This window comes from Saccopteryx leptura, chromosome X (genome assembly GCF_036850995.1).
Source record: "Saccopteryx leptura isolate mSacLep1 chromosome X, mSacLep1_pri_phased_curated, whole genome shotgun sequence".
In the NCBI taxonomy this organism is placed as follows: domain Eukaryota; kingdom Metazoa; phylum Chordata; class Mammalia; order Chiroptera; family Emballonuridae; genus Saccopteryx; species Saccopteryx leptura.
The window spans coordinates 102,490,534-102,518,070 of record NC_089516.1 but is presented as its reverse complement, the minus strand read 5'-3'; the positions used below and the strand labels follow the sequence as shown (position 1 = coordinate 102,518,070).

The 27,537-nt window shown below is 38.0% G+C and overlaps 1 protein-coding gene across 1 annotated transcript in view; it reads left to right on the top strand.

Moving 5' to 3' along the window:
* TRPC5 (transient receptor potential cation channel subfamily C member 5) overlaps positions 1-27,537 on the top strand; it is a 352,945-nt gene that overhangs the window by 296,843 nt on the left and 28,565 nt on the right. Inside the window, exon 7 of the mRNA XM_066356460.1 lies at positions 8,410-8,605. Within this exon, the coding sequence (XP_066212557.1) occupies positions 8,410-8,605 (196 nt within the window). The remainder of the gene's footprint in view (positions 1-8,409; positions 8,606-27,537) is intronic.

The window sequence follows — 27,537 nt, the reverse complement described above, 5'->3', positions numbered from 1 at the left end:
GATAGAGAGGAAGGAGAGGGGGAAGGATGGAGAGGTAGATGGGTGCTTCTCCTGTGTGCTCTGACCAGGAATCAAACCTGGTACTTCCACACGTTGGGCCAACACTTTACCACTGAGCCAACTGGCCAGGGCTCTCTTATTCTTATTTTAATTCTTATTCTTATTCTATTTCTTATTCTTTCTTCTCCTCATTTCTCTCTTCCTCCTTCTTCTTCTTATTGCTTAATCCCTTCACCTTTTACACGCAGCTCCCCAATCCCTAGCCCCTCTGACAGCTGTAAGTCTGTTCTCTATATCATAGATATGAGTATTGCTATACCTGCTTTTTTTTTGGATGTTATTTGCTTGTAGTATTGTTTTCCAGCCTTTCACTTTGAATTTGTTTTTATCCTTGTTGCTTAGATGTGTTTCCTGTAGGCAGCATACAGTTGGATTTTCTTTTTAAATCCATTCTGCTACTCTGTGTCTTTTTATTGGTGAGTTTAATCTATTTACACTTAGTGTAATTATTGACACTTGTGAGTTCCTTATTGCCATTTTATAAATTGCTTTCTGTTAGTTTTGTATCGTGTTTGATTCTTCTCTTTTGTTTTTCTATCCTTTGTTTTTGTTTGTTTGTATTCCATACTTCTTTCCTCTGTTGCTACCTTTTTTAAGTCATGTGCTTCTGTGGTGGTTTTTTCATGGGTGGTTACCATTAAGTAATGAAAAGGGTACCTACCATATTCATTGTAGTATCCTATCTTATGAGTGTTTCTGCGCTTCATCATCCTTTGCTACTGTTAATCTCTGTCCTCTCCCCTTTTTTTGCTTTTGTTGTCACAGTTTAAATTTGGTTTTATTGTGTTCTTGGTGGAGCTTTTACTTGTGGTTTTGTTTTGTTTTGTTTTTTGAATCTGGTTGGAAAACCCCCTTTAGTATTTCCCGGAGTGGGGGTTTTCTGATGATAAATTCCCTCATCTTTTCTGTATTTGTGAATGTTTTTATTTCTCCTTCGTATTTGAAGGAAAGCTTTGATGGGTATAGTATTTTTGGCTGAAAGTTCCTTTCTTTCAGGGCTTTAAATATTGGGGTCCACTCTCTTCTTGCTTGTAGAGTTTCTGCTGAGAAATCTGATGATAATCTAATAGGTCTTCCTTTATATGTTGTGTTCTTCTTTTCCCTGGTTGCATTGAGAATTTTTTCTTTGTCGTTGGTTTCTGCCAATTTCATTATGGTGTGCCTTGGAGTATGTTTGTTGTGGTTAAGAAAACTCGGTGTTCTGTTTGCTTCTTGAATTTGAGGCTTTAGATCTTTCCACAGCCTTGGGAAGTTCTCATCTATTATTTGTTTGAATATACTCTCCATTCCATTTTCTCTCTCTTCTCCCTCTGATATACCTATAATTCTTATGTTATTCTTTTTGATGGAGTCAGACAATTCCTGTAGGGCTTCCTCATTTTTTTTTTTTTAATTTTTGAGTCTCTCTCTTCTTCTCTCTGTTGTGCCTGAAGTTGCTTGTCTTGTATGTCACTAATCCTACCTTCTATCTGGCCTGTTCTATTAGCTAAGCTTGTTACCTTGTTTTTCAGTTCATGAATTGAGTTTTTCATCTCTGTTTGATTTATTTTTATAGTTTCAATTTCCTTGGTAATACATTCTTTGTGTTTGTTGAGTTGTTTTCTGAGCTCCCTAAATTGCCTTTCTGTGTTTTCTTGTATATCTCTGAGTATTTTGGGGATTTCTATTTTAAATTCTCTGTCATTTAGCTCCAAGGTTTCCAATATATTAAATTTTTTCTCCATCGATTTTTCCACATCTATCTGTGCTACTTCTCTATCTTTTGTGTCCATGATATTCGATTTCCTTTTTCTTAATGGCATATGAGGGTGGTCTTGTTGCTAGCACTAATGAGAATTAATAAAGAATAAAAAGTAAAAAAATGGAAAAAATTTTGGAAAAAAACACACAAAAAAACCCCAATAATAATTTGTTATCCCCCCCTTTCTTTCTTCTCTTCCCCTCCTCTCCTCTCCTCCTTAGGAAAATATTGTGATGAACTGTGGATTATATTATGCTAAATGAAACAGAAACTGCCTATAATGGAGGGCCTGAGTTGGGGGGAAGTGTTCAAGGGGCAAAAAAGAAAGTAGGGACCCACAAATGCAAAAAAGGAAAAAAATTTGGGTCAAGTATAAAATGATTTGCTTGTAAGTGATGGTCAACTAAGAGATATAATGAGAGGGATAAGAGAGAAACAGGAAAAAGGAAAAAAAATTAACTATTGTATTAAGTGGAGCAAAAACTAAATAGAATGGAGATCCTGGGTTGGGAGGAATGCTAATGAGTTAAAAAGCGAAGTAAAAAGCATCCAAAATGCCACAAAAAATAACTTGAGTCCCAAATTAAATAATTTGTTCGTGATTGAGGATTGAGTGAGAGGAAAAGTAAAAGGAGAAAAGAAGAAACTAATAGAGAGGGAGAAATAAGAAAAAGGGGAAAAGGAAAAGAAGAAAAAAGAAAAAATCAAAGAGAGAGAGAGAGAGTTAAGGGTTTTGGAGTGTAACCCTCATGGAGAGTAAGGAAGAAGAAATAAAATGTAACACTTATGGGTACTGTAGTTCAAGAAGAGGAAAGAATAAGACGGGCAAAGAATAAAAGGACCAAGGTGGAGGAAATAGAAATAATAATAATAAAGGCAAGAAGATGAAAGAAACAAAAAAATATAGTGGAACAAGTTATAAAGTCTGTGGATTTTCCTTGATTTTGAGAGGTTAACTTCTTCTTCCTTTTTCTTTCCTCTTCCTCTTCCTGGTTGGTGACTCTGTACCCCAGTCTCTGCCCCTGCGGCATGCTTAGGTAGAGATTTGCTTTGATGATACTCTACGGCGATGTCATATATTAGGCTTCAGTCTTGTTGGTAGTCAAGGCTTGTTAGTATTTGGAGGCTCTGACAATGAGAGAGTTCGTTTTCCCAGAGTCTCTCTCCTAGTCTCTCCTTCCTGAATTAGCAGCCTGATGATCCAGCTATGAGGCTGCCACTGCCTCTGCTTGGGGAGTAAGAGGCTCAAAGAGCTGGCAAATCCCCACTTTATCCCCAGTCAATGCAGGGCTCTGGGTGAGGCTCTGGCAGTCAGGGCCGCCAGCTTAATCAGGTGGGGCTGGGAGCCAATTGCTCTCAAGGTGACTTTCTATGACCCTCCAGGCCTGTTCAGCATGCCTAGCACTCTGTGGGACCACTCTCCCCAGGCTTTCCGCACTTTGTAACCTGTTTTGGCTGGGAAGAAGATGCCCTAGCCGCTGCCTGCAGTACAGGAGGTCTTAACATCTGCCAAGTCCCTCTTTTTAGCGTATATCCCTGAGTATGAAAGCTCTGCCAATCAGAAGTTGCCCCACCCCTTTAGCAAGAGGCACTAAAAAATATCACGCCTCTTGTCTTAGATTGCTGAACTGAGAGAGATCTCGTCAATTAGAGCCGCGTAGGTCAGTTGGGAGGTGAGCAGACTGTGGGTTAAGCTAATTTCAGTGATTGGATCCACCAATCTTCTCCAGAAAGGACTGCAAGCTGCCTGCGCACCCCTCCCCAATGCTTGATTGTTAGCTTGAATGGCTGGGTGAGGTGCCCCGCCCACCTAGAGAAGCTTGGGTGTAGGAAAGTTCACTTTGGTGCACTCCCCGCGCACCGCTGGCAGCTGCTGCTCGTGGCGCAGGCGTTTGCTCGCGGCGTTTGCTTGTGTGGGCTGATTCACCACAGGCACATTCTTTCCTCGGCTTGAACAAACGTCTGTGCCGCAGCCCAGCTTCCTCCACCCCCTTAGTGCCCCTGACTCTCAGTTCCAAGTGAAAGCAACCTTTGCTCAGGTTAGTGAGGAAGGCAGAGTGTTCCTTTGTCCGACTTATTTCCTTCAGGGTTGATTATATATTTAGTCAAATTTTTCACTCAATCCTACCTTCGCCTTCAGTGTGTGGAACTCCTGGACACTCCAAGGATAGATTTTTCTGTCTCTGGCTGATGAACTTGTTGAAATTTTGGGGAGATTTTTCAGTTGCACGCCACACGGCGCCATTTCTCTGACCTCATATCTAATTTTATTCATATGGGTCCTCTTTCTTTTTTGTCTTGATAATTCTGGTTAAAGGTTTGTCAATGTTTATATTTTCAAAGAACCAGCACTTGATTTCATTTATCTTTTTTTACTGCACATTTTTTTAGACTCTATTTTGTTCATTTCTGTTCTGAGCTTTATTATTTCCTTTTTACGTAGCCACTTTGGGCTTTGTGTTTTGTTCTTTTTAGTACTTTTAAGTGTAATGTTAGATTGTTTATTTGAGATTTTTCTTGTTTCATGAAGTAGTCCTATAGTGTCATGGATTTCCCTCTTAGGTCAGCTTTCACTGTGTCTCATAGATTTTGGGTTATTGTGTTCTTATTTTCATCTGTTACAAGATATGGTTCGATTTCTTCCTTGTTGTCATTGTTAATTCATTCATTGTTTAATAATGTTATTTAACCTCCATGTCTTTGTGTGTTTTTCATTCTTTTTCTTTTGATTGATATCTAGTTTCATACCCTTATGGTCAGAGAAGATGCTTGGTAATGATCTTCGTAAATTTATTAAGACTTGGTTTGTGTCCAAACATGAGTGTATACTAGAAAATGTTCCATATGCCAGTCTTAAGTCTCTCCTCTAAATAATTTCACATCTGTCACATGCAAGTTTCTTCTTAAATACCAGTGTTAGTCTGTCATGCCCCTGGCTTTATGCTCACCAGACATCTGAATCCTCTCCAGTGTAAAATCCACCTCTTTACAATAGCACACAAGATTTAGTTATCTGGACCCCAGCTCTCCACCTACTCACTCTTATCCTTCATAGTCAACATTTTGTTTTTTCCCAACTATAAGAGAGCATATCAGCCCTTCAGGACTTCACACATCACACACCTTTCCCTCTGCCTAAAATGCCCATCCCAACCTGGCTGGCCTAGAAGACTCTTACCCATTCTTTAAAGCAGTGGTGAGATTCAACCAGTTTGCACCAGTTCAGCAGAACCATTCCCTAACTTTTTGTTGAGTTTGGCAAACCAGTTGTTAAAATGATGCTTGTAATCCAGGGGTCCCCAAACTTTTTACACAGGGGGCCAGTTCACTGTCCCTCAGACCGTTGGAGGGCCAGACTATAAAAAAAACTATGAACAAATCCTTATGCACACTGCACATATCTTATTTTAAAGTAAAAAAACAAAACGGGAACAAATACAATATTTAAAATAAAGAACAAGTAAATTTAAAATCAACAAACTGACCGGTATTTCAATGGGAACTATGCTCCTCTCGCTGACCACCAATGAAAGAGGTGCCCCTTCCGGAAGTGCGGCGGGGGCCGGATAAATGGCCTCAGGGGGCCGCATGTGGCCTGCGGGCCGTAGTTTGGGGACCCCTGTTGTAATCAGAGCTCTCTCTAAGGTGGGCGCCTGGGCAGCCGCCCAATGTGGAAATCACAAATTTACATTCCTTACTCTTTTTTAACATTCATCTCTGCAACAGCATATTCTAAGCACCTGTAGTAATGTTCATTCTGGCCATAGGTAAAAAAAAAAATTGCAAGTGAGGACACCAATCAAGAAGCGATATAGAAATATCTTAAATAACAGTTTTATTGTTTTTTGTCAGGTATCAGTTAATATTTTTTCATTAATATTTTTAAATTCTCATAACATAATCTAGTTTTGTGTGCCTTTTTTATTGTTCTAATATAAATACTAAATGCATGAAATAATAAACTACCTTCTGATATATCTTTTTTTATACTTGATACGGTCATTAGGGCAGAGAAGCAGTTGTTAAATTATTTGAATCCCATCACTGTTTTAAACATTTGCCAAAGCATTAGCTGCTCTTTTAAGCCTTTTCTTACTCTGACCTCTCTCTTACTAACAGGCTCCTTCTGTGCTTTCTGTGGCATTCTAAACATATCTGCATTACAATAGATAATCTGTTTCACACACACACACACACACACACACACACACACACACACCCATGTGGGTGAAGGGCTTAGCTTACTATGTCATTCTGATGATTCACTTTGAATTTGCTGTCAGCAAAAAACCTTGGCTTTTTTCATGACTCCCTCATCCTGTACTAGGGCATTTGCCCTGAAGGCAAAGCTCTACCTCAATCCCTATAAACATCATATTATTAACTCTAGCACATTTCTCCAGACTATTAAAATATTTCTGAAACTTGATCCTGTCACCCAATCTATTACCTATCCTTCTTGTGTCATTTGAAAATCAAAAAAAAAATATTCTCATCAAAAACATTGAGAAAATTGTCAGACAAGCTTGTTATTTGGTAGGTAGAATATTGGGTAGCTATTAAAATATCACTTATGAAGACTATACATATGCAGAAATCTATATTTTTTAAAGCACAAAATTACATACGCTGTGGTTACAGTAATGTAATACTAGATATGCAAATGGATGACAATCTATAAAGACAATAAAGAAAGGCAAAACAACAATAAGGTTGTATAGAGCTGGAAGATCATCAGTACTACTCATAAAAGGAACTATTACATAAGTCCAGGCACTATTACAAAGTGAGATTTACATGAAAATTCATTTTATCTTCACAACCGTGCTATCAGGTAGACTCTGTTATTATTAATCATTTTATAAATGGAGAAATTAGGGCACAGAGAAGTAAATCATTCTACCCCAAGTCACATAGATGATCAGTGGCAACGTCAGGATTTCAATCCAGGAATACAAGCTTCAGTTTGTGCTTATATCCAGAGATGCAGGTATAAGATGGTTTCATAAAGTCTTGTAAAATTTGTTGTGTAAAGTTACAATAATCACAAATATATTATATATATAGTTAAAAAGCAGAGAGCCATTACTTAGCAGGTCACTTGTGACCTCATAACTATCACCATTCATTTGTGGCTATTCTTAGTTAATCAGTATTGATTTCTCTACCCAAAATTCAGTCCATATTTTTCTATATTATGTACATGGATACAGACTGGGTCCCCATCAAAGGTTCTTTTTCTTCTGACCAGATATTAAAGGTCCTTATTGAGTATCTCCAGCTTTCTCCCCTGATCTCAATTTATAGCTTTCTTGCTACTGTCATCACAAGGTAGTGCCATTCATTTGTACTTTCTTTAGTTATTTGTTTTTCCTGTTATCTTTTATAGATTTATTGAACAGACATTTATACAGCAACTTCTATGTGCCAGGCAATGAAGATATTGAGTAAGATGGCATCCTTATCCTCAAGAAGGTCACAGTCTAATGGAGAGCACAAGTAAACAATTAGAATAGCTGCCATTTTTAATGCTAACCATAAGCTAAGCCCTGTGCTGAGTGCAGTATGTTATGTGATAAAGGTGGTTAAGTGTGTGAGCTTCAGAGTCAGAACAGTTGGGTGCAAATCCTGCTTCTACCACTTCACACCTGTGTGACCATTATGTATCTCAGTTTCTTAGCTGAAAATATAAGGAAAAAATAGTTGCTACTTCATAAGGTTATTCTGAAAATCAAATATTATAGTACATTGAAAACAACACAGTGTCTAACACATAGCAACAGGACAATAAATGTTAATAATTGGTATTTATCTTAACAATAACCATTTTAAGAGATCAGGAAATTTGAAGTTTAAAAAGGTTATGTAACTTTTCCAAAGTCAAATATTTAATAATCATTTATAGCTGAGTGACCATGGGCAAGTCATCCAATCTCTGAAAATCTGTTTTCTCAGCAGTAACCAAGGTTTTATAAGAATCATAATGATAATGTATGTAAATGTGTTTAGCATGCTTTTATAGTTCTCAACAATTATTAGTTAATATAACATTAAAAATAATACTATAAAATGTTAATTCATAAGCTCCTCAAATGAGCTGAGTGCCATACTGGGTCCTGTGAGAACCACAAAAGAAGTATCAGAAATGGTAAGTTGCTCATGTTCACTCAGCTAGCAAGTGTCAGCGCTGACATTTTAACCCAGAGCAAACTAACCCACACACCATATTCTTAACACATCCGTCACTGCATTTCTCCTTCTATGTAATTAGACAGGTGGTAAATCATATGGTATGAAGGTGAGAGAGAAAGTTTGGTGGAGGAAGCAGCCCTTGAAATAAGGCTTGGAATATTATAGGTTTTGCATAGACTGAGAAAAGAGTGATGATATTACAGATGGAAAGACAAAGGATAAGACATAGAACTGGGAACAAACAGACTGACCTGACTGGTTTGGGTTGAGGAAAAGACCAAAATAAGTGAGATCATCAGTTTACCTGTTTAAATACAAATATGGCAGCCCCTTTATTGAGCAAATAACCTCATGTTTTCTCTTGCTTCTTGTTCTTCCTAGATAATTAACTAACCTGATCTTTTATATCTCTTTAGACTCTTTGAAACCCTTCAGTCACTCTTCTGGTCTGTATTCGGCCTTTTAAATCTCTACGTCACCAATGTGAAAGCCAGACATGAATTCACAGAGTTTGTGGGAGCTACCATGTTTGGGACATACAATGTCATCTCCCTGGTAGTGCTGCTGAACATGCTGATTGCCATGATGAACAATTCCTACCAGCTTATTGCCGTGAGTAGCTTTGTTTTACAAGGATTTTTGCCTTTTACAAGTGGTTTCAGGAAGAGTCACATTGTCATGGAGCCCATTGGAAAGTCAATGAAACAATCTGTCTTCTTCAATTATTTTACATTAGCTTTACCAGCTGTTAGATTGAATTATTTCTTTCGAAGGCAACTCAGTTTGGAATCTCAGTTCCTTGAATGTCGGTAATCTAAAAGATGTATTACTTAATAAGTATTTCTGGTTACCTGTTAAAAATATTTTTAAATCTCTGAATCCATTTTCTTGGTTTAGTAAGGAGAGCTCAGGAGGTATGAGCACAGTGTTGCCACAATCTGTCACCCCACCAATCTCCAGGGGAGATTGAGCTGATTCAATTCTCTGGGTAGGAAGATCTTATCTCTCTCTTCACTGCAATCACTTCCCTCCCAAAACTGAGCATTCCATTGACAAGAATAACCTTCTCAGACAGAGTGGCTATATTTTGATCAAGGATATATGAATAACTCCACTTCACTGTGAAATGTTGTTAACTAGAGTTTATTGATGAATATTTTTTGACCATCATGTTACCATTTGGATCAGCAATGTTTATTACTCTAAACTAGAAGTGACTAGGTATAGGATATGGGCTTAGTCTGAATCCTGCCTTGTTTTGTGATGCCAAAGTAAATATTTAACCTTAGCTTATTTTCTTATGATCTGCCTATCATTTATAGAAGTAGAGTATTAGCAAATAAGTTTGAGCTATCTTAGGTCCTATTTAGTAGGATATTAATGAATTTGGATGTTTAGTTCATATTAAGATGTTAGATCAACCCCATGGGTTCATCTGTTGCTCACGGTTTTGCTGTAGCATAGAAGGCACAGAATAAAAAGACATGAATCTTATTTTCCCTCATAGGTGCTATCTCTCTGATTTGCTTTGCCACTGAGGAGTCATTTAGCCTATGGAAAAAAAGCTTAATTGTTGGTTACATGTGTGTACACAAATGTGTCTGCAGGTATACCTTGTTTTATTGTGCTTCACTTTTTTGTGCTTCACAGATGTTGCCTTGCTTACAAATTGGAGGCAGGACTCTCCACCAGCAAAAAAATTATGACTTGCTTTATTGTAATACACACTTTATTGCAGTGGTCTGGAACCTGCTGTATCTCTGAGGTATGCTTCTACAGGCACACATATGTACACACATATTTCATAAATTTTATTAGTGATAGTGAATATCTGTGATCATTTTCGATTAAAGACAGACCAAAAAGCCCTGGCCGGTTGGCTCAGCAGTAGAGCGTCGGCCTAGCGTGCGGAGGACCCAGGTTTGATTCCCGGCCAGGGCACACAGGAGAAGCACCCATTTGCTTCTCCACCCCTCCGCCGCGCTTTCCTCTCTGTCTCTCACTTCCCCTTCCGCAGCCAAGGCTCCATTGGAGCAAAGATGGCCCGGGCGCTGGGGATGGCTCTGTGGCCGCTGCCTCAGGCACTAGAGTGGCTCTGGTCGCAACATGGTGACGCCCAGGATGGGCAGAGCATCGCCCCCTGGTGGGCAGAGCGTCGCCCCATGGTGGGCGTACAGGGTGGATCCTGGTCGGGCGCATGCGGGAGTCTGTCTGACTGTCTCTCCCTGTTTCCAGCTTCAGAAAAATGAAAAAAAAAAAAAAAAGACAGACCAAAAGAGAATGGTTTGATATTGTAGCGGGAAACTTTTGAGATATATGTATGAATGAACTTCCTAATTGTAAATGGCAATGAAATATATTCTCCTAGATAGAAAATTTTCTTAATTAGACAGTTGGAAAAATCAGGATATAAAATTATCTCCTAAAATGGCTAAGATCTTAGGTGCAGATGACATCAGAGTAATGGCAGTGTGAGAGATACCCTCTATCTTTCCCCTTGAAATTTCAACAAATTGAACAGCTATAATACAGCTAGGAAACCCTAGCTGGGCTCACAGGCTTGCCTGAAAGATTTGCACATTGCACATGAAATATACTAAAGGTGGGAAGGGTAAAAAATGGGGGGAAGGTAGAGCAGAAGATAAAAAGCACTCTTAATTGGGCACTGGAGAGAAAAGATGCTCAGACTATCTGGGCTTTCATCTGCCAAAGCTCTGGACAGGGGAGAAACCCAAAGTGTCTGGGTCTTCTTCTGCCAGGAGGAGCAGAGATATTGGGGGGGGGGGGCATTTGGAGAGATACTTAATCCAAGCATGTGTGGAGCAAAGCTTCACGGCCAGTGTTCTCATGGTCTGCCAGAAGCCAACATTCAGGACAGAGACACAAAAAAATACAAAGTGCAGCTTCCCAGGTCCCAGATCCTATCTCCCTCTCCTCACAGGGAATGGAGAGTGGTAGAAGCATACTCCACAGCTAGTTCTACAGGGTGACTCTTTCCCTGGAAAAATCGAGTTGCTTTGTGTGTGGTCCCTGGTCTACTGAGAAGAAGAGAGGAACATCAGGAAGTTTGAGATCACCATTGCTAAAGCCATAAACCTCACAGCACACGCCACCCATCATCACAACTGTAGCCCTGCCTCCATCATCCCAAGAGCAGCTTCTCAGCAGAGCTTAGCCTGGGATTTTACAGAGCTAAAACTTGTCATCCAGTGCTACCTACTGGAAAAAGAGAAAAACCTCTTGGAAGTCTTTTTTTTCTGCTTGTATGGGTTTTAAGGGGGATTTTTTTTTCTTTCTTTTAAGTTTTTATTTTTCTTCAGGTTTTTTGTTGTTCTAATTTTTTGTTTTTGATTATTGCTTTTTGGGGGGTTTTGTTCTTTGTTTTTTGTAGTTTTCCTCTTTTATTTAATTTTAATTTAATTTTAATTTATTTTTTGCTGTTGTTTTTTGCTTGATTTCTTGACACTGCCACTCTCAAATGCCATCAAGGCAGAGGAAAATGAATACCATGGCTACCCATGATAGAGATACAGTTCAGAGAGAAAATGAAAAATCTCCAGAAAGCAATTTCAATCACATAAAAAACCTTGGAGTAAAATAATAGAGAATTCAAAATTAAAGTTCTGAAAATACCCAGTGAGATGCAAGAAAATACTGATAGGCAATTTAATGAGCCAGTAAAAACAAACAAACAAAAAATCGAGTACCTCGCCAAGGAGATTGAAACTTTAAACACAGAAATGAACTCAATACATGAATTGAAAAATGAGCTAGCAAATTTAGCTAACAGAACAGGTCAGATAGAAGAAAGACTCTGTGACATCAAAGACAGGCAACTAGAGATGATTCAAAGAAAAGAAGAGGAAGAGTCAAGAATTTTTTTAAGCCTGACCAGGTGGTGGTGCAGTGGGTAGAGCGCCACACTGGGACATGGAGGACCGAGGTTCAAAATCCCAAGGTTGCCAGCTTGATTGAGTGCAGGCTAACTATCTTGAGCACAGGGCCGCTGGCTTTAGCGTGGGATCATAGACATGATCCCATGGTCGTTGGCTAGAACCCAAAGATTGCTTGCTTAAAAGCCCAAGGTCACTGGCTTCACCCCAAGTTCCCTGGCTTAAGCAAAGGGTTACTTGCTCTACTGTAGCCCCCCAGTCAAGGCACATATGAGAAAGCAATTATTGAACTAAGGTGCTTCAGAAGAACTGATGCTTCTCATCTTCCTTCCTTCCTCTTTGTCCCTTTCTGTACTTCTCTCTGACTCTCTGTCTCTGCCAAAATAATAATAATATTTATTGTAAAAAATGAGAGAGCTCTACAGGCATTGTCTGACTTCACCAGAAAGAGCAATAAAATAATAATGGGTATTTCAGAAGAAGAGATGGAGAAGAAACTGGAAAGCCTATTCAAATAAATAATTGATGAGAAATTTCCATGCTTATGGAAAGAGTTTGATCCTCAAATCCCAAAAGCAAACAGAATGCCTAGTTATCTCAAACCAAACAGGCTTACTCCAAGGCACATTGTAATAAAAATGTCAAATATTAATGACAAAGAAAGAATTCTCAAGGCAGCTAGGGGAAAGAAGAACATAACATAAAGGAAAGCCCATTAGGTTATCATAAAACCTCTCAGCAGAAACTGTACAAGCCAGAAGGAGTACACTCAACATTCAAAGTAGTGAAAGAGAGGAATTAGCAGCCAAGAGTACTATATCCATCAAACTTATCCTTCAAATATAAAGGAGAATAAAATTTTTTCTAGAAATAGAGAAGCTGAGGGAATTTATCATCAGAAAACCTCCACTGCAGGAAATAATCAAGGGAGTTATTCTACCAGATAAAAGAACAAAACAAACCCACACCATTATGGTCAATTGATATTTGACAAAGGAGGTAAGGACATACGATGGAGTAAAGACAGTTTCTTTAATAAATGGTTTTGGGAAAATTGGACAGTTACATGCAAAAAAATGACACTAGACCACCAACTTACACCATTCAAAAAAATAAACTCAAAATGGATAAAAGATTTAAATGTAAGTTACAAAACCATAAACATCTTGGAAGAAATCATAGGCAGTAAACTCTCCGATATCTCTCATAGCAATATTTTTGCTGCTTTATCTCCACGGGCAAGTGAAAAAAGGACAGGATGAACAAATGGGACTATCAAACTAAAAAGCTTTTGCATAGCCCTGGCCGGTTGGCTCAGCGGTAGAGCATCGGCCTGGCGTGCAGGGGACCCGGGTTCGATTCCCGGCCAGGGCTCATAGGAGAAGCGCCCATTTGCTTCTCCACCCCCCCTTCCTCTCTGTCTCTCTCTTTCCCTCCTGCAGCCAAGGCTCCATTGGAGCAAAGATGGCCCGGGCGCTGGGGATGGCTCCTTGGCCTCTGCCCCAGGCGCTAGAGTGGCTCTGGTCGTGGCAGAGCGACGCCCCGGAGGGGCAGAGCATCGCCCCCTGGTGGGCGTGCTGGGTGGATCCCGGTCGGGCGCATGCGGGAGTCTGTCTGACTGTCTCTCCCCGTTTCCAGCTTCAGAAAAATACAAAAAAATACAAAAATAAAAAGCTTAATAAAAAGCTTTTGCATAGCAAAAGGCACCATTGACAAAATAAAAATACAACGGGAGAACATATTCGCCAATACACCTAATAAAGGGTTAATAACCAAAATTTATAAAGAACTTCTAAAACTCAATTGAATTGTTTACCAGGAAGGTAAACAATCTAATTTAAAAATGGGTAAAAGAACTGAATAGACACTTCTCCAAAGAGGACATACAGATGACCAATAGGCATATGAAAAAATGTTCAACATCACTAATCATCAGAGAAATGAAAATTAAAACCACAATGAGATACCACCTCACACCTGTCAGAATGACTCTCATTAACAGATCAGCACACAGTAAGTGCTGGGAAGGGTGTGGAGAAAAGGGAACCCTCCTGCACTGCTGGTGGAAATGCAGACTGGTGCAGCCACTGTGGAGAACAGTACGGAGTTTCCTCAAAAAGTTAAAAATGGCTTGACCAGACAGTGGTGCAGTGCATAGAGTGTCGGACTGGGATGCGGAGGACACAGGTTCAAGACCCAAGGTTGCCAGCTGAGCACGGACTCATCTGGTTCAAGCAAAAAGCTCACCATCTAGGATCCAAGGTCACTGGCTTGAGCAAGGGGTTACTCGGTCTGCTGTAGCCCCATGGTCAAGGCACATATGCGAAAGCAATCAATGAACAACAAAAGTGCCACAACGAGAAACTGATGATTGATGCTTCTCATCTCCCTCCATTCCTGTCTGTCTGTCCCTGTCTATCCCTCTCTCTGACTCTCTGTTTCTGTTAAAAAAAAAATGGAACTGCCTTTTTACCCAGGTATCCCACTTTTAGGAATATATCCTAAGAATACCAAATCACTGATTCAAAGAAGAAATGCACCCCCATGTTTATGGCAGCATTGTTTACAATAGCCAAGATCTGGAAACAGCCCAAGTGTCCATCAGTGTATGAATAAATTAAAGAGCTGTGGTACATATACACAATGGAATACCACATAGCCATGAAAAAGTAGGAAATTTTACCTTTTGCGACTTCATGGATGGACCTGGAGATTATTATGTTAAGTGAAATAAGCCAGGCAGAGAAGAAAAATATCATATGATCTCACTTATATGTAGAATCTAAGTAACAAAGTGAACTGAGGGATGGAATAGAGGAAAAGGTAGGGTCACAGGGAGCAGAGGGACAGCTGTTAGAGGGAAGGGGAATGAGGGGATGGGATCAGAGAAGGTGAAGGGATTAGTGAAATTATATATACATAACACAGAGCTACAGATAACAGAACAGCAAATCCCAGAGGGAAGAGGGGAGGGAATTAGGGATAGGGGACAAAGGGTGTATAAATAGGAAAACGGGGTTGGGGGTGAGGGTGTTATATTCAGTGGGACACCTTGAATCCATGTAAACACAATAAATTAAAATTAATAAAATATTTTTATAAAAGATCCAAGAAGGTGACAATATAAACAAGAATAATCTGTGACAACCAAAACATAAAAGGGGAGAGAATAAAGATCTGAAGTAGCAAAGGATGATGGAGGACAGAAGAACTCATAAGACAAAAGACACTTGTATATATGAAACGTTTTTTGTCAATAACCAAATGGTAAGGTAACCAACAGTCCTCCTTTAGGAGGACAGTCCTTTTTTAAGTTCCGTCCTCCCTCGAAAAGTGTCCTCCTACATGTCCTCCTTTTTGATATTGGAAGACTAATCTGTAAATGTCCATAATCCATTGATGCAGAGTCAATCAATTGTATGTGATGTGACATATTTGTATCTAAATAAGACTTTTTCTTAAAATTATTATTAAAAATTAATAGGCATGTAAGCATAAGTACAATATAAAATATTACAGATGTTTTTATTATGCATTTATCTTATTATAGTGTATTACTGTTGCAATGAAAACATTGTTCTTTTTTATTTATGATATTGGTTTCTTCAATTTATTTTTGTCCTCCTTTTCATTGTAAAAAAGTTGGTCACCTTACTAATGGTAACCACCCACCAAAAAACCAATGCAGAAAAGCATAGCTTAAAAAGAAAGATGAAATAGGCCCTGGCCGGTTGGCTCAGCAGTAGAGCGTCGGCCTAGCATGTGGAAGTCCTGGGTTCGATTCCCAGCCAGGGCACACAGGAGAGGCACCCATCTGCTTCTCCACCCCTACCCCTCTCCTTCCTCTCTGTCTCTCTCTTCCCCTCCCGCAGCCAAGGCTCCATTGGAGCAAAAGATGGCCCGGGCACTGGGGATGGCTCTGTGGCCTCTGCCCCAGGCACTAGAGTGACTCTGGTCACAACAGAGCGACACCCTGGATGGGCAGAGCATCTTCCCCTGGTGGGTGTGCTAGGTGGATCCCGGTCGGGCGCATGCGGGAGTCTGTCTGACTGCCTCCCCGTTTCCAGCTTCAGAAAAATACAAAAAAAAAAAAAAAAAAAAAAAAAAAAAAAGAAAGATGAAATAAAGGAAAGAAGCATGGAATATCACCAAACAATAACAACTGACAGAAACACAAAGGAAAAGAACCAAAGGAGGGACAGAGCTGCAAGAAAACAAAACATAAAATGGCTATAGGAAATCCTTATATGCCAATAATTTCCCTAAATGTAAATGGTCTGAACTCATCAATAAAAGGGCACAGAGTAATAGATTGGATCAAAAAGCAAAACTCCTGAGGATGGCTGTAATGGATTTTGTAATGATGAAAGCAATTTTGGGAGTGGTAGAAGCTACAATGATTTTGGCAATTACAACAATCAATTTTCAAATATTAGAACCATGAAAGGAGAATACTTTGGGGGCAGAAGTTACAGCCACCTAAAGTGGTGGAGACCAATACTTCATTAAACTATGGAACCATGCAGCAGCAGGAGCTATGGAAGTGGCAGAGGTTTTATTTACTGCAGGAAACAAAACTTAGCAGGAGAGGAGAGCTGAAGAAGTAACTAGGAAGCCACAGGTTACAACAGATTTGTGAACCAGGCAAGCACAGTGGTGGCAGAGCTTAGCTGCTACAAAGAAGACATGTTTGAGACAGTACTCTTGTGTATGGGCAAAAAGCTTGAGAACTGTATTTGTGACTAATTGTGTAATGTGTTATTTTAGTTTATTTTCTGGAAACAGTGTAAAGCATTCCAACAAAGGGTTTTACTGTAGATTTCTTTGTTGTGCCCATGTTGTTGATTGCTAAATGTAACAGTTTGATCATGATGCTGAAGAAATGTGTCTTAAGAAAAAAAGCAAAACTCAATCATATGCTGCCTTCAGGAGACACATATAAGTTGCAGGGAGAAAAGTAGGCTCAAAGTGAAAGGTTGGAAAATAATTCTCCAAGAAAATAATACCCCCCAAAAAAGCAGGTGTAATCATACTTATACCTGACAATACTGACGTAAAGACAACAAAAGTAACAAGAGACAAATATGGACATTTCATAATTATAAAGGGGACACTATATCAAGAAAATATAACTCTTCTTAATATATATATATATATATATATATATATATATATACACACACACACACACACACACACACACACACACACACACACACGCACATACACAGAATCTGGGAGCACCAAAAATATAAGATATCCACTAACAGAACAAAAAAGAGAAATAGACAAAAACACTCTTATAGTTGAACATCAGAACATCCCATTGACAGCTTTAGATAGATCATCCAAATAGAAAATTATAAAGAAATAGAGGCTTTAAATGACACATGAGAACAAATAGATGTGAAGACATTTATAGGACATTTCATACCAGAACATCAGATTATACATTTTTTTTTCCAGTGTGCACCAAACATCCTCAAGGACAGACCACATGTTGGGCTACAAAACTAACACCAACAAATTCAGGAAGATTGAAATAATACTAAGTATATTCTCTGACCATAAGTCTCTGAAATTAGAATTCAACTGCAAAAAGTAAATAAAGAAACCCAAAAAATGTGGAAACTAAACAACAAACATCTAAAAAAATGACTGAGTCAAAGAAGAAATAAAAACAAAGATCAAAATATATATACAGACAAATGAGAATGACAGCATGACATATCAAAACTTCTGGGGTGCAGCAAAAGCAGTAATAAGAGGGAAGTTTATATCATTACAGGATTATATCAAGAAACAAAAGAGATCCCAACTAAACAAACTAACAGATCATCTTAAAGAAGTAGAAAAAAAAAGGCAACCCAAAGTCAGAAGAAAAGAAATAGTAAAAATTAGAGCAGAACTAAATGAAATATAGAAATAAAACTATAGAAAAATTAATACAACAAACAGCTGGTTCTTTGAAAAGATCAATAAAATCAACAAACTACTGGCTAGACTCACTAAGGAAAAATAAGAAAGGACTCAATCAACAAAATTCAAAATAAAAGAGGAGAAATTACCACAGACAAATATACAAAGAACCATACTAGAATACTATGAAAGATTATATGCCACCAAATTCAACAATCTAGAAGAAATGGATAAGGTCCTAGAACTATAAAATCTTCCTAGACTGAGTCACAAAGAAGTGGAAAACTTATATAGAGCTATAAGCAGGGAGGAAATAGAAACAACTCCTTAAAATAAAAGTTCAGATACAGAAGTCTATGCTAGTGAGTTCTACCAAACATTTCAAGATTTGTTACCTATCCTTCTCAAAATCTTCCAAGAAACTAAAGAAGAAGCAATACTCCCTAATGCATTTTTTGAGGCCACCATGACCCTGATACCAAAACCTGGCAAGGATAATACAAAAACAGAAAACTACAGACCAATATCTCTAATGAATACAAATTCAAAAATGCTAAATAAAATACTAGCAAATGTAATACAACAATACATTTAAAAACTAATACATCATGATCAAGTCAGATACAGTCCAGAAGCACAAGGATTCTTCAACATACACAAATTGATCAATGTCATATACCACATCAACAAAACAAAGAACAAAAATCATATGATCCTATCAATAGAGGCAGAAAAGGCATTTAATAAGGTACAGCATCCATTTATGTTTAAAACACTCAATAAAATGGGTAGAGAAGAAAAGTACTTCAACATAATAAAGGCCATATGTGACAAACCATCAGCCAATATTATACTAAATGGTTAAAAATAGAAGGCTTCTAAAATCAGGAATGAGACAAGATGCCCAACTTCTCTACTCTATTTTTTTTTTCACCAACTGCCAGTATTGGCCAGGTATGGGCCCAATGCTCCAGTGCCATCCATTCTCAGGACTGGTTGATTCTGCAGGTGAATTGTTACACATTCCTTTGTGGATTCCAACTTCCTTGACCACCATCCTGCTCTCTCTCTACTCTTATTTAATATAATACTGAAAGTGTTAGCTAGAGCAATCAGGCAAGAGAAAGAAATAAAAGACATTCATAATGGGAAAGAAGAAGTAAAGTAATCACTTTTTGCAGATGACATGATCCTATGTATAGAAAACCCCAAAGACTCTACAAAAAGTTTATTAGATGGTTGGATAAAGAAGATGTGGTACATATATACTATGAAATACTACTCAGCCATAAGAAATAATGACATCAGATCATTTACAACAACATGGATGGACCTTGATAGCATTATACTGAGTGAAATAAGTAGATCAGAAAAAACTAAGAACTATATGATTCCATACATAGGTGGAACATAAAAATGAGACTCGGGGACATGGACAAGAGTGTAATGGTTACCGGGGGTGGGGAGGGAAAGAGAGGGAGTAAGGGAAGAGGTGGGGCACAAAGAAAATTAGGTAGAAGGTGATGGAAGACTATATGATTTTGAGCGATGGGTATGCAACATAATCAAATGTCAAAATAACCTGGAGATGTTTTCTCTGAACCTATGTACCCTGATTGATTAATGTCACACCATTAAAATTAATAAATAATAATAATAATAAAAGATTAAAAACATGACATAGTGGGAAAAAAACTATTAGAAATAAAAAAATATACAGTAAAGTCACGGGATACAAAATCAATATACAAAAGTCTATCACTTTCCTATATGCCAACAATGAAAATTCAGAAAATGAATTGAGAAAAAATATTTATTTCACAACCGCAACAAAAAATAAAATACCTAAGAATGAACTTAACAAAGGATATGAAGGACTTATATACTGAAAATTACAAAGCATTATTGAAAGAAATTGAAAAAGACAAAATGACATAGAAAATATTCCATGTTCATGGATCAGAAGAATCAACCTACTTAAAATGGTCATATTACCCAAAGCAATATAAAAAAATTAATGCAATCTCCATTAAAAATACAATGTCAGTTTTTAAAGAAATAGAACAACACACACACACACACACACACACACACACACACACACACACACACACCAGATTGGTATGGAACCATAAAAGATCCCAAATAGCCAAAGCAATACTGAAAAGAAAAATGAAGCTGGAGGTATCACACTACCTAACTTCAAATTATACTACAGAGCCACAATCATCAAAACAGAATAGTATTGGCAGAAAAACAGACATACAGACCAATGGAACAGAATTGAAAGCCCAGAAATAAAACCACAAATAATCTTTGATAAAGGAGACAAAAATACACAATGGAGAAAAAAAGCCTCTTCAGGAAATGGTGCTGGGGAAATTGGAAAACCACATGCAAAAAATGATAGTTGACTACAGTTTGTCCTCATGCACAAAAATTAATTCAAAATAGATCAAAGACCTAAATATAAGATCTGAAACAATAAATTAAATGGAAGAAAAAATAGGTACTAAACTTACGGTCCTTGTAGAAAACATTTTATGAATTTGACCCCAAAGGCAAGAAAAGTAAAAGCAAAAAATAAATGAATGTGACATTATCAAACTTAAAAGCTTCTTCACAGCAAAAGTAACCTACAACCAAACAAAAAGAAAGCCAACCAAATGGGAGATGATATTCACAAACAACGGCTCTGATAATAATCCAAAATGTATAAAGAACTCACACAGCTCAGCAACAAACAAACAATTTAATTAAAAAATGGAGAGAGGACCCGAACAGACACTTTTCCCAAGAAGACATACAAATGGCAAACAAGTGAAAAGATGCTCATCTTCACTAGCTGTTAGAAAAATGCAAATCAAAACTACAGTAAGATATCACCTCATACCTGTTAGATTGGCTGTATTCAATGAGATAGATAATAAGTGTTGGAGAGGTTGTGGAGAAAACAGAACTCTCATTCACTATTGGCAGGAATGTAAACTGGTACAGCCATTATGAAAGACAGTAGGGTGGTACTTCAAAACATTAAGAATAGGATTACCATATGACCCAGCCATTCCTTCACAAACTCAAAACCATTTGTACACAAAGACATGTGTATTCCTATGTTCATTGCAGCATTATTCATGGTGGCCAAAACAAGAAATCAATCAAAGTGTCCTTCAATAGAGGATTGAATAAAGAAGATGTGGTACATATATACAATGAAATATACTCCACCACAAGAAATGGTGATATATTGCCGTTTATGACATGGATGGACCTTGAGAACCTTATACTAAATGAAATAAGTAAATCAAAAAAAGCTAAGACTTGTATGATTTCACACATAAGTAGGATATAAAGCTGAGACTCATGGACATAGATAAAAGTGAACTGGCTACCAGGAGGAAAGGAGCAGGGATGAGGGGAGTAAGGGGGGTAAATATACAGTGGCAGAAAATGAGTTAACTTTAGGTGATAGGCACACAATGCAGTCAACACTTCAAATGCCATGGAGATATTCACCTGAAGTCTATGAGCTATTATTGATCAATGTCACCCCATTAAATTTAATTTCTAGATTTAAAAAAATTAAAAAAGATCTTCAGTGCTTAAGTCGGTGAGACAGGATGGAGTATAGTAAAAAAATATATTAAGAGTTAGAGACCAGGGACTCTAGTCCCATTTTTTACCATTTATAACTGTGTGACTTTGAATAACTTTTATTTTGGTGACCTCAGTTTTTTTCATACAAATATTGAAAGGGTTGGAATGGGTGGTCATTTTTTTTCAGCTTTATTGAGATAGAATTGACATACCATCACATGCCACATAACAATGCTTTGGTCAACAATGGACCATATATACGATGGTGGTCCCATAAGATTACAATGGAACCAAATTTCTTTTAAGAAATTGAAGAGTATGTGGTCAGGAAGAATTTCTTTTCCTCTGATAGGAGTATGGCAATAGATTCCCTCTCACTCACAGCACCTCAGTTTTGAGTGCACCTTTAGTCATCCATGGACCTGTTTCAGCACAGAGGAAGCTGTCCCCACAGCACTATATTTTCAGAGGGCACTACAGCCCTCTCAGATCTAGTTGATTGTCCTCAGAGTCTATTGGTGTAAAATTCCTTGTTGAGAACCTAAGATCCTGTATGGGGACCTAGGTCCACAGGAACTACCTTAACAAATATCATGTGCCACTGTCACTTTAGTAAAAGCTTTCTGTGGTAGTGAGGGACTAGCTTATCTCTCTACTTTGAAAATATGTTCAGCTTTTTATATGTAAAGCAAATATAAGTTATATTACTCTCATCAATTTAATGCCAGAGAGAGCCCATTGAGTTATATAGTGTCAGTGGAACCAAAAAGAAATTTCCAAAGTTATACTATTTAGTCCCCAGGTCTACACCCTCTCCACATTCAACATCCTCTGTTTTATGAAAACCACAAAGTTTCTTAATCTGACCACTGCTCCAATAGGCAATAGCCAAAACCACAATGCCATGACAATCCCCATGTTCTTTTTTCTTTCCTTTTTTTTCTTGTTCCTACTAATCCTCAGGCCACCTTTCACTCCTTCCTGATAGTCACTATTGTGGTGATGTACACCCAGCCAGTTTCTCCTTTATATTTCCAGTAAGTCTAGCCCACATCTCTGTTCATGGAGCAGCATTGATAGCTTTGATATTCTATTTCTAAACTTGTCAGAAGGAAGCAGGGGGAAGGTTTGTGGGACAGTGTTTATAAAGTCTATGCACACTAATGTCCTAGGCCTTCACATTCACTCACAACTCACTCACTGACTCACCCAGAGCAACTTCTAGTTCTGCAATCTCCACTCATAGTAAATACTCTATATACATATACAATTTTTTTCTTTCATACCATATTTTACTGTACTTTTTCTATGTTTAGTTATGTTCACATATACAAGTACTTATCATTGTATTACAATTGTCTACACTATTAAGTAACATGCTATACAGATTTGTAGCCTAGAAGCAATGGGTCATACCATTTAGTCTAGGTGTAGTACGCTATACCATCTAGGTTTTTGTAAGTGCAATCTATGATGCTTGCACAATGATGAAATCACCTAATGACTTATTTTTCAGAACATATCATTATTGTTAACTGACATTTAACTGTATAACATTGTGTAGTTTAAGGCGTACAACATGATGGTTTGATACATGTATATGTTGTAAAAATAATTACCATAAGGTTAGCTAACACATCCATCACTTCACATAAATTACCTTTTTCTTGTGATGAAAACGTTTAAGATCTACTCTTTTAGTAATTTTCAAATATGTAATATAATACTGTTTACTGTATTCACTGTGTTGTGCATTAGATCCCCAGAACTTTTTCACCTTCAAACTAGAAGTTTGTAACCTCAGCCAAAGGCAACCACCATTCTACTCTGCTTCTATGAGTTCAGCTTTTTTAGATTCTACATATAACTGAGATCACGTGGTATTTGTCTTTCTCAGTCTGACTTATTTCACTTAGCATAATGCCTTACAGTTTCATTCATACTATCACAAATGACAAGATTTTCTTCTTTCTCATGGTTGAATAATTTTAAGGTGATTTTATGTTTTGTTTTCTTGTATCTCTGTGCCTCCTCTGGTTCTTTTCCTTTGTGTTTCTGTTAGTTGTTATTGTTTGGTGATATTCCATGCTTCTTTCCTTTATTTCATCTTTCTTTTTAAGCTATGCTTTTCTGCATTGGTTTTTTGGTGGGTGGTTACCATTAGTAAGGTGACCAACTTTTTTACAATGAAAAGGAGGACAAAAATAAATTGAAGAAACCAATATCGTAAATAAAAAAGAACATTGTTTTCATTGCAACAATACACAATAATATGATAAATGCAAAATAAAACATTTGTAATATTTTATATTGTACTTATGCTTACATGCCTATTAATTTTTAATAATAATTGTAAGAAAAAAGTACTCATTTAGATACAAATATGTCACATCACACATAATGGATCGACTCTGCATCAATCAAATATGGACATTTACAGATTAGTCTTCCATTATCAAAAAGGAGGACATGTAGGAGGACACTTTTCAAGAGAGGAGGGAACTTACAAAAGAAGGACTGTCCTCCCTAAAGAAGGATTATTGGTCATCTTAATAATATTCCATTATATACAGTATAAGCAACTGAGGGGGAAATATATATACATACATACACACATTTTGTTTTATTCATTCATTCATCCATCAATGGACACTTACATTCTTTCTATATTTTGACGATTGTGAATAATGCTGCATGGGAGTACAGGTATCACCTCAAGATAGTGATTTCATTTCATTCTGATATGTACCTAGAAGTATACCTGCTGGATCATATGATAGTTCTATTTTTAATTTTTTGAGGAACTTCTATATTATTTTCTATAGTTGCTGTACCAATTTACATACCTACCAACAGTGCACAAGAGTTCTTTTTTTTATAATTTTATTTTTTAATGGGGCGACATCAATAAATCAGGATACATATATTCAAAGATAACATATCCAGGTTATCCTGTTGTTCAATTATGTTGCATACCCATCACCCAAAGTCAGATTGTCCTCTGTCACCTTCTATCTAGTTTTCTTTGTGCCCCTTCCCCTCCCCCTTTCCCTTTCCCTCTCCCCCCTCCCCCTGTAACCACCAAACTCTTATCAATGTCTCTTAGTCTCACTTTTATGTCCCACCTACGTATGGAATAATGCAGTTCCTGGTTTTTTCTGATTTACTTATTTCACTTTGTATAATGTTATCAAGATCCCACCATTTTGCTGTAAATGATCTGATGTCATCATTTCTTATGGCTGAGTAGTATTCCATAGTGTATATGTGCCACATCTTCTTTATCCAGTCATCTATTGACAGGCTTTTTGGTTGTTTCCATGTCCTGGCCACTGTGAACAATGCTGCAATAAACATGAGGCTGCATGTGTCTTTACGAATCAATGTTTCTGAGTATTGGGGGTATATACCCAGTAGAGGGATTGCTGGGTCATAAGGTAGTTCTATTTGCAGTTTTTTGAGGAACCACCATACTTTCTTCCATAATGGTTGTACTACTTTACATTCCCACCAACAGTGTATGAGGGTTCCTTTTTCTCCACAGCCTCTCCAACATTTGCTATAACCTGTCTTGTTAATAATAGCTAATCTAACAGGTGTGAGGTGGTATCTCATTGCAGTTTTGATTTGCATTTCTCTAATAACTAAATAAGATGAGCATCTTTTCATATATCTGTTGGCCATTTGTATTTCTTCCTGGGAGAAGTGTCTGTTCATGTCCACAAGAGTTCTTTTTCCTTTACATGTTTACCAATACTTGTTATCCCTTATCGTTTTTTTTGTTTTTTTTTTTTTAGAAAAGGACAGAGACAGACAGACAGACAGTGATAGGCAGGAAAAAGGAAGATAAAAAGCATTAATTCTTTGTTGCAGCACCTTACTTGTTCACTGATTGCTTTATCATTTGTACCTTGACTGGGGAGCTCCAGCCGAGCCAGTGACCCCTTGCTTAAGCCATAGACCTTGGGTTCAGGCTAGCAACCTTGGGCTTTAAGCCAGAGATCCTTGGGCTCAAGCCAGTTACCATGGGGTCATGTCTTTGATCCCACGCTCAAGCTAGTGACCTCAGGGCAGTGGTCCCCAAACTACGGCCTGCAGGCCGCATGTGGCCCCCTGAGGCCATTTATCTGGCCCTGCCGCACTTCCGAAAGGGGCAACTCTTTCATTGGTGGTCAGTGAGAGGAGCATAGTTCCCATTGAAATAATGGTCAGTTTGTTGATTTATATTTACTTGTTCTTTATTTTAAATATTGTATTTGTTCCCATTTTGTTTTTTTACTTTGAAATATGTGCAGTGTGCATAGGGATTTGTTCATAGTTTATTTTATAGTCCATCCCTCCAACAGTCTGAGGGAAAGTGAACTGGCCCCCTGTGTAAAAAGTTTGGGGACCCCTGCCTCAGGGTTTCAAATCTAGTTCTTCAGTGTCCTAGGTTGACGCTCTATCCAATTGTGCCACCACGGGGGCAGGTACTTATCTTTTTTCTATAATAGCTATTCTAATAGGTATGAAGCAGCATCTCATTGTGGTTTTTATTGCATTTCCCTGATGAGTAGTGATATTGAGCATCTTTTCATGTACCTGTTAGCCATCTGTATGCCTGACTCAGTGAATCGTCTTTGCTATCCCTGCCAACTCATATCCTGTGAGTCTGGGTGTCTATAGATTAACTAGATAGGTTTACAAAATTCTTTCTAGTTCTGAAATTCTGTCTATTTATGATTTTGAAATGGAATACAGTTTAATTTCTCTCTCTCTCTCTCTCTCTCTCTCTCTCACTCTCTCACTCTCTCTCCCTTTCGATAGTTCAAACACAACTAGACCAAGAACTCAGAAATGATCAATGCTCACTACTAGTCTGTCGCTGTAAGAGAGACAGGCATAGAATCTCAGGGGGTTATTTTTCTAGTGCCATGCCTACCATACTAACTCCCTACCCTGCAAAAATGGCAGTATTCATGCTGAGGCATTTCTCATTTTCTCTCCGAGTGTCTCACATCTGATTATTCCTAAAGGTAGTAGAAAAGGAAGATCTTTTCTTGTCACCTAATGCAGGGCTGTGGTGTCTCTCACTGATATCAGTGACATTTTGCTAGGAAGTGTGGAAATCTTCTACTCTAGATCTCTTATCACCCCACCTGCTGGTAGTAAGTTGTGTTTTATTGCTACCTACTGCTGCACCTGAGGAAAATACTTTAGTTTGGCAGAGATTGGGAGTTGGGGGTGGGTGAGTTGTGAGGAGATGGCCTGAATGGGACCTTTACCATTTCACTCATCTGGAGTAATGACCAACCATTCTGAATACTATCTGCTGCTTTAGGATCTTCTGGTAATATGTGTTTACAGTTTGGAACTGGATCCAGTGGAATACGATATTGAGCAACCTGATTCCAAAAATACCCGGATCTGTTTAAGTGGTAAAGACCAGCAAGTAGATTTGATTCCACTTGCTCCATCTACACTTCAGCAGTAAATCCAATTTTTAGGAGGGTCTTGATATGGGGAAAAGGTTTCAGGAAAGGAAGCCACTAAAGAGACAAATCTATCTTACATCAAAAGGTATCACAGGCCAACTGAGTCTATGTAGACTCGGTTGTCAGTGTGCTTTATTGTGAATTTGTTCATAGTATATTCCAGACCAGGGCTCAAGAATACCAGGTAATAGCAGTCCCTTACAAGGTTGAGCTCTTTGTCAATGCTCTGTGTAGGAAGCAGAACTGCTGATGGAGTGGATATATGGCAATTTACATTTCTATGCCAGAAGAAGCGTCACTGAGCTAGTGGATAGAGTTAGCCTCAAAATATGGAAAAGCAGAGATCACTTCAGGTCTGTGCTGTGCGGTCCCACTCAGCATCAGCAGGTGAAGCTGGCCACATTGTATATTTTTGTTGTTGTTTGTAATTAGCTGTGATTTAATTCTCCCACAAGTTGCTTATTTTCATCTGTGACTCATCGTTCACACATCTACCTTATCACTGCTCTTCCTGATGTGTGTATTCCCAGTTCCATCAAGTGACGCTGCCCTTGATTTCATTTTAATCAAATTTATTTATATAAAAATATTAGATGGAAGAGAAAAACCAATCCCACAAAGTTCATTGACCTTTGGCCCTATTCCTATCCCCAGCTCACCC